At 48.2% G+C, this 7,997-nt stretch overlaps 1 protein-coding gene across 1 annotated transcript; it reads left to right on the top strand.

The window, feature by feature from the left end:
- The first annotated feature begins 818 nt into the window (after nt 1-818).
- Nucleotides 819-4,873, top strand: Psmb5 (proteasome 20S subunit beta 5). The gene is made up of 3 exons (XM_021181814.3): nt 819-1,052; nt 2,020-2,326; nt 4,511-4,873. The coding sequence occupies exons 1-3, from the start codon at nt 855-857 to the stop codon at nt 4,798-4,800; spliced, it is 795 nt and encodes a 264-aa protein (XP_021037473.1). The 5' UTR covers nt 819-854; the 3' UTR covers nt 4,801-4,873.
- The last annotated feature ends 3,124 nt before the right edge of the window (nt 4,874-7,997 follow it).

Raw genomic sequence — 7,997 nt, 5'->3', positions numbered from 1 at the left:
CCTACCTAGTGAATTTAAGAACAATCTGGATAGTAGAGCATGAAACAAAAAACAACAAAAAAAAACAACCCTAAAAACCAACAACAAAGAAAAAAACCAAAAAGCCACAACAACAAAACCCCAGCTAGGGTATGTATACAAATGCTATCAAAAACAGGCGGTGGGGTTTTTGTTGTTGACAACAAACTATTGCGGCTGAATCAATACCATGGGAAAATGGTCTGAAAACAATTATTTGAACCAGGATTAGGATAGGTGGCCTTAAAGAAAATGGCAACTTCAGTCTCTCCTTACCGGGGTTTTGAGAAATAAACAGCTTGCGCCGGGCGGTGGTGGCGCACGCCTTTAATCCCAGCACTTGGGAGACAGAGGCAGGCGGATTTCTGAGTTCGAGGCCAGCCTGGTCTACAAAGTGAGTTCCAGGACAGCCAGAGCTATACAGAGAAACCCTGTCTCGAAAAACCAAAAAAAAAAAAAAAAAAAAAAAAAAAAAAAAAAAAAGAAACATCTTGCAACCTGAACCTGGGCCTGGGCAGTGACCAGTTAGGAGTCTTAAGCAGTCACGCCCTTCTCAAAGATGGCCGAATTCGCTTCCCTCACTCGACGAGAACATGCCAACCACTCTCTAGAAATTAGAAGTTAATCTTATACGTACTACTTCGATGCCAAAATAAAAATGGTAATCTTAACCACTCAGCCACCCTTCCTAGGTGAACACAGACCGGCGCTGGTATTTGGAGGCGTGGTTGCCCTGAGTAAAAATGGCGCCGCCTCCGTCTAGACTTAGCTGGACGTGAAGCTGTGACGTCGCGGCGTTGCCAATCTTGTGGCAGTTCCTGTTGCCCTTGCTAAACATGGCGCTGGCTAGCGTGTTGCAGCGGCCGATGCCGGTGAATCAGCACGGGTTTTTTGGGCTCGGAGGTGGTGCAGATCTGCTGGACTTGGGTCCGGGGAGTCCTGGTGATGGGCTGAGCTTAGCCGCGCCGAGCTGGGGCGTCCCGGAGGAGCCGCGAATCGAAATGCTTCACGGAACCACCACCCTGGCCTTCAAGGTGCTCAGACAGCTCGCGCTTCTCCGGCATCCCAGCCGGAACCGGGTCGGGCGGAGGTTCGGTCCCCTCCTCCCGACCCTTGGCGGGTTCACTGTCTCGTAACCTTAAGAAAGGAGAGGTGGGCGGAGGTGGGGGCGGTGAGGGAAGGAGACGGACAGCGTGGGTTGGCTCCTAGGCGACCCCAGTTTGCCCCTATTCAGGAGCCCTACCTGGGAACAGCGGACCGTGGCGGGGGTGGGGGGTGGGGGAGAGGAAGCCATTGTCGCGGTTCACCAAAGTTTGTATAAACTGAGCTTGATGAAGTCCAGGGGCTATCGAAGTGGGTACCGAACAGTTAGGGTCCCTGTTCCAGCCCTACAATAACTAGCTCTGGATCTTAGTCTAGTCTTTAAAGATTTATTCTTATTTTTTGTGTTTTGCCTTTATGTATATACACCACGTGTGTCGTGCTCGCAGGCGCCAAAAGAGGGCGTCGTGTTCCTTGGGACTGGGGTTGCAGACCCTGTGAGCACTGGGAACCGAACCTCTGAAGAGCAGCCAGTGTTCTTAACCACTGAGCTCTCTCTCCAGTCCCCTTAGGGTGTCTTTATTTCATTAAACTTGCTACTTCATATTTAAAGTGAGTAAAAGGGCTATTCATAAATCAGGAACTGCTGTTAAACCCGGATGACATTTAACATAAGAAGTCGATTACGCCGGGTAGGGGTGGTGCATGCCTTTAGTCCCAGCACATGGGAGGCAGAGGCAGGCAGATTTCTGAGTTCGAGGCCAGCCTGGTCTACAGAGTGAGTTCCAGGACAGCCAGGACTATACAGAGAAACCCTGTCTCGGAAAAAAAAAGAAGTCGATTCCAAAATCCAAAAAGATGCAAAGCCAGGTTATCTTTCTGTATTTATACAAAAATAAAGTATGGGGAGTATTTGTGGTCTTACGGGCCTCTCTTTTTGTTTTCTCTGACCTTAACTAGTTTCTCCATGGAGTCATTGTTGCAGCGGATTCCCGGGCCACCGCAGGTGCTTACATTGCTTCCCAGACGGTGAAGAAAGTGATAGAGATCAACCCGTACCTTCTGGGCACCATGGCTGGGGGTGCAGCGGATTGCAGCTTCTGGGAGCGGTTGTTGGCTCGGCAGTGTCGAATCTATGAGCTTCGCAATAAGGAACGCATCTCGGTCGCAGCAGCCTCCAAACTGCTCGCTAACATGGTGTATCAGTACAAAGGCATGGGGCTGTCCATGGGCACCATGATCTGTGGCTGGGATAAGAGAGGCCCTGGTGAGTTGTGTGGCGGTCCTATGAGCCATGGTGGGGAGGGGTTAAATGGATGGGAGAATTGAGGGCTTTTAACGGGTGCTGGGAATGGATGCGTTTTTAGGTTCTCAGCTCTTCCTTCCCTTTCCAAAGAAGGCCTTGTATGGAATAGGAAAGAGCATAGAGTTAGACTTGCTGTGTCACTCACTGCTTAGTCAGTTGACCTTAGCCTGTTTCTTCATCTGGGAACTGGTTGAGTGAACCATAGCAGCAGTTAAGTGTGGTGCACATCGAGCAATTGGTACAATGTCTGGCACAACAGCTTTCCTTCTTTCCTATGCAATAATAAGGACTAGAAAACATTTGTACTGGGGAATTGTAAACTTTAAAAATTGTGTTCTAGCCGGGTGTGGTGGCGCACGCCTTTAGTCCCAGCACATTGGAGGCAGAGGCAGGCAGATTTCTGAGTTCGAGGCCAGCCTGGTCTACAAAGTGAGTTCCAGGACAGCCAGGGCTATACAGAGAAACCCTGTCTCGAAAAAACAAAAGAAAAAAAAAATGTGCTCTTTTCTATGCATGGTTGTTTTGTCTGCATGTATGACTGTGCACCACAGTGCATTCATGGTGCCTGAAGAGGCCAGAGAGGGCATTGGATCCTCTAGAATACAGTTACTGATGGTTGTGAGCCACACGTGGGTGCTCAGAGCTAAACCCAGGTCCTTGGCAAGAGTGGCCTGTCCTCCTTCCCCCTGCCCTGGGGGCCATCTCCCCAGCCCCCCTTTTAAATTTTAAGTTAAATTATTTATTTGTGTGTGTATGTGTGAACAAAGACATCCCACAGCATATCTGCAGTTCAGAGGATAACTTGTTCGAGTTGGTTCTCTTGTTCTGTGGGTCGGGCTCAGGACATCAGGCCTGGTGGTAAGCAACAATTATATGCTGACTCACCTCACTGGCCCTCATTGTAAAAAAAATAAATAAGCCAAGTGATACACAACTGTGACCCTAGAGCACTAGGGAGGGTCAAGAGTTGGAGGCCAGCCTAAGCTGTATGGCAGAAGGACAGCCTGGAGCACACAGAGACATTGTAGCTCAGAAGTCAGTAAAACTAGTGGAGTTGGTGTATAGTTAATTTTATATAAAATGCCCAAATTATTTCTCAGTACTTGGCGGTAGTACCATTTCAAGTGTTGAAGTCAGTTTCATGCAGTCGCTAGCCACTGTGTTGGGTGACAACGCTAGGCTATAGCGTTGTCATTTCTGTTTCATTTCTTTTTGGACCTAAAAGAAGTTAACTCTTGCAGCCCTGGGGTTATTTTTTAAGTGTTATCTCCCACCATTCCTGAAGTCCTGTGCTTGACTTGGCCAGCATGCTTGAGTTGCCGAGAGAGCAGGAGGGACGGTTAGCATACTGTGAGGAGAGATGGGTGGTATGGTGCTCTGGAATCTGGAAATCTCAGGATAAATTTGACTCTGTCTTTCTCTGACTTCTTGCTTTGTGAGTTCCTGTATGCATATATAAGTGTTTGCATGTATATATGTGTGTATACCACTTACATGTCTGGTACCCACAGAGGACAGAAGAGGGTATTGCATCCCCAGAAACTGGAGTTACAGACAGTTGCGAGCCACCCCGTGTATACTGGGAACTGAACCTGGGTCCTAGACAAGAACAACGAGTGCTCCTAACTGCCAAGGAAGCTTTCTAGCCCGTTTTATTTTGAGACAGGGTTTTATGTAGCCCAGGCTGACCTCAAAGTTAATACATAGTCAAGCCTAGCCTTTAACTCCTGATCCTCCTGCCCCCACCTCCCAAGTGTGCTGAGATTCGTTTTTGTTTTTGTTTTGTTTTGTTTGTTTGTTTGTTTGTTTGTTTTGTTTTTTTTGTTTTTTTTTTGTTTTTTTGAGACAGGGTTTCTCTGTGTAGCCCTGGCTGTCCTAGAACTCACTTTGTAGACCAGACTGGCCTCGAACTCAGAAATCCGCCTGCCTCTGCCTCCTGAGGAGATCCTATTTTTGTGGGGGCGGGGCGGGGCGGGGTGGTGTGTGTGTGTGTGTGTGTGTGTGAGAGAGAGAGAGAGAAAGAAAGAAAGAGAGGTGTATTCTGTTGTAGATCTATATCTCTATTAAGGAAAATAAAAACATCTTGGCAGATGACTAAAATAACAAAAAAATGATGTCTTTTTTCTCGTTCCCTGCTCACCTCAGGCCTCTACTACGTTGACAGCGAGGGGAACAGGATCTCTGGGACCGCCTTCTCAGTGGGCTCTGGCTCCGTGTATGCTTACGGCGTTATGGATCGAGGCTACTCCTATGACCTGAAAGTGGAGGAGGCCTATGACCTGGCCCGCCGAGCCATCTACCAAGCCACCTACAGAGATGCCTACTCTGGAGGGGCAGTCAACCTCTACCACGTGCGGGAGGATGGCTGGATCCGGGTGTCCAGTGACAATGTAGCTGACTTACATGACAAGTATAGTAGTGTATCTGTCCCCTGAGGGAAGGTAGATGCGGCTGTCTGCATCTCTAGGTGGCTCTCCATGGCTATAATAAATAATAGTACCTCTTTCAGAGTGGAGTCCACAGTTATTTCGGTGCCTTTGGTGACACTCTGAATCATGGGTAAGCATGTTACCAGGTGGTGGGCTCCTGATGCACTCGCTGCTTGTGCTGCTTTTTTGGGTGCTAAAATTGTACCATTTCTCCGCCTCTTGTTCACACTGCCCCTCCTCTAAGCACTGTACAGTCAGGCCAGGACAGGGAGAGAGAAGGCACTGTAATTACAGGAAACGGTGGTCTGAGGACAAAGTCTGGTGAATACATTAATGTCCCCAGTCTTGAAGCTAACAGCAAAGCAGGAGAGAAAGGCGGGGAGGAGGGGGAGACTTCCTGCTTCAATTTGAAGAGATGAAAAGTTGATGAGGTGGAAAGATGCACTGGGATGTTGTGGGTAGGGCTGCAGAGGGAAGGTCTTGTGTTTGGGGTAGGAGGAGACTATGCAATGTAGAATGATCAAACAGGATAAATCTGGGAATTTCTTTTTTTTGGTTTTTCGAGACAGGGTTTCTCTGTATAGCCCTGGCTGTCCTGGAACTCACTTTGTAGACCAGGCTGGCCTCGAACTCAGAAATCCGCCTGCCTCTGCCTCCCGAGTGCTGGGATTAAAGGCATGCGCCACCACGCCCGGCCTTCTTTTTTGGGGGGGGGGGGCGGGGGGAATTTCTTTTCTTCATTTGAGATGGGTAGCCCTGGCTATCCTGGAACTCACTCTGTAGGACAGGCTGGCCTTGAACTCACAGAGACCCACCTGCCTTTGCCTCCTGAGACCCGTGATTCAAGCTATGTGCCACCACACTGGACCAGATCTGGAGTCTTGAATGAGATGGGAAGGGAAGGCCTGAGCCCTGAGAAAGTGGAAGCCTGGGTAGTCCTCTTCTGCTTCTCAGGGCACGGATGCGCCTGCCACTGGGGAGGAGAGGCTGGCTTCTGGCCTCCGGGGCAGGAAGCAGCCCAAATGCTGCTAGAATGTGTGGCTGGGAAGGTCCCTGCTGAGCGCTCACACTGTTGGCTTCACACACACACCCGAGGTGGTCTGTGAGCAGAGGTGGGGTTGTCAGGAGGGTGCATCATAGACTGCGAGTGAGTAGAAGTCAGGTGGGTCTGGCTCCCTGGACTGCAGCTCCCTTCTCAGCGCCCTCCGTGCAGTTTGTGTTCTGATCGATGAGGCTGTCCATGGGAACTGATCGAGGCTTGTTAATTGCATTTGTCAAGTGCAGGGAAATTGTGGATTAGTGAGCCTGGAGGACAGAGTTTGGAAAACAAATGACTCCTTTGCCTCAGGAGATTCATTTTGTTGTACAGCTCTGGAGCCAGAGGACCATTAGCGAGAACCCAAACAGACTGTACATTTTGAAAATTAGAATATTTTGGCTGGAATGTAGCACAAATGGTTGAGTGCATATCTAGCATTCAGGAAGCCCTAAGTTCAAACCCCAGCCATTCTAAGCTACATAATAAATTGGAAGTAAGGGTGAGGTTTGTTTTTTTTTATTGTTTTTGTTTGTTTGTTTTTAAAGATTTATTTATTTATTATATGTAAGTACACTGTAGCTGTCTTCAGACACTCCAGAAGAGGGCGCCAGATCTCGTTACGGATGGTTGTGAGCTATCATGTGGTTGCTGGGATTTGAACTCTGGACCTTCGGAAGAGCAGTCGGGTGCTCTTACCCACTGAGCCATCTCACCAGCCCTTGTCTGTTTTAATTCTCTTAAAAGCTGAGCCATCTCTCCAGTCTTAAAAATATATTTAGAATGTTTAAAAATAAATCAACTTGACTGGGCAGTGGTAACACAGGCCTTTAATCCCAGCACTCGGGAGGCAGGCGGATTTCTGAGTTCGAGGCCAGCCTGGTCTACAAAGTGAGTTCCAGGATAGCCAGAGCTACAAAGAGAAACCCTGTCTCAAAAAAAAAACCAACCAAACAAAAAACAAAAAGGCTGAAGTGGAGTTTCAGAGTGCAGAGCCCCCACCATTGCACTTTTACAGCCTCTGTAACATTCCCTGGGACCCCAAAGAACACTGTTGGAAAACTGTATGCCTTGAAGAGGGAACGTGCTGAAGACAGATTCCAGCTCATTACTCCAGAGGGCAGGACACAGACACTGGATGGGCTTCTCACCCCAGGTCTCCTCACACTGCTTTGGCAGTGGTCTCTGTTTCCACCCCTGATCTGCAAAGTCCTGTAGGAGAGAGGATGTGAAACCTGCAGCCCGGGCTGGTGAGATGGCTCAGTGGGTAAGAGCACCCGACTGCTCTTCCCAAGGTCCGAAGTTCAAATCCCAGCAACCACATGGTGGCTCACAACCATCCATAATGAGATCTGACTCCCTCTTCTGGAGTGTCTGAAGACAGCTACAATACAGTGTACTTATATATAATAAAAAATAAATAAATCTTTCAAAAAAAAAAAAAAAAGAAAGAAACCTGCAGCCCTAGAATTTCCTGGCATATTCCTATTCTAACCTGGGTCGGTGGTACAAAAGCCGTTTAATAGGGGTCAGTACCCAGCACCCACAGTAGGCAGCTCACAGCTTACTCTAGTGAGTCCAGTGCCTCTGGCCTTTAGGGTACTTAAACTTCCACACACAGACACAAAAAATATTAGCCAGTTATGGTCATTCACCCATTTTATCAAAGCACTTGGGAGGCTGAGACAGGTGGACCTCTGCGAGTTTGAGGCCAGTCTGGTCTACAGAGTGAGTTCCAGGACCACCAGGGATACACAGAGAAACCCTGTTTTCAAAATCAAACAAAACCAACCAAACAGAAAAAATAAAAATGAATATTTTTTTTAGTCATTAGTTTCTGAGCTGGAGAGACAGCTCAGTAGTAAAGAGTGCTGGTTGCTCTTGCTGAGGACTCGGGTTCAAATCTCAGCACCCATATGGTGGTTCACAAGCATCTGCAATACCAGTTCCAAGGGACCCAACTCCTGACCCCTGCCAGCACCAGGCACACACCTGCACATAACATCTATGTAGGCAAAACAGTCATACACATAGAATAAATTAAAAAACAACAACAAAAAAAACGGGCTACTTTGTAGGCCATGAGTAGCTGCCCTGTGTATTTGTAAATTCTCACTGGTGGGAGGTGACTGTGCAGCAGCGAGCTAGCTATCATGAAGATGATGGA

The sequence above is a fragment of the Mus caroli genome, unplaced genomic scaffold, assembly GCF_978045245.1.
Source record: "Mus caroli unplaced genomic scaffold, Mus_caroli_1 scaffold_12, whole genome shotgun sequence".
Classification (NCBI taxonomy): domain Eukaryota; kingdom Metazoa; phylum Chordata; class Mammalia; order Rodentia; family Muridae; genus Mus; species Mus caroli.
This window is presented reverse-complemented; position numbering and strand designations above follow the sequence as displayed.

Coding starts and splice junctions, on each gene's coding strand:
- Psmb5 (XM_021181814.3), top strand. CDS start 855: ATGGCGCTGGCTAGCGTGTTGCAGCGGCCGATGCCGGTGAATCAGCAC. Junction 1,053..2,019: donor CCACCACCCTGGCCTTCAAG/GTGCTCAGACAG, acceptor GACCTTAACTAG/TTTCTCCATGGAGTCATTGT. Junction 2,327..4,510: donor CTGGGATAAGAGAGGCCCTG/GTGAGTTGTGTG, acceptor TGCTCACCTCAG/GCCTCTACTACGTTGACAGC.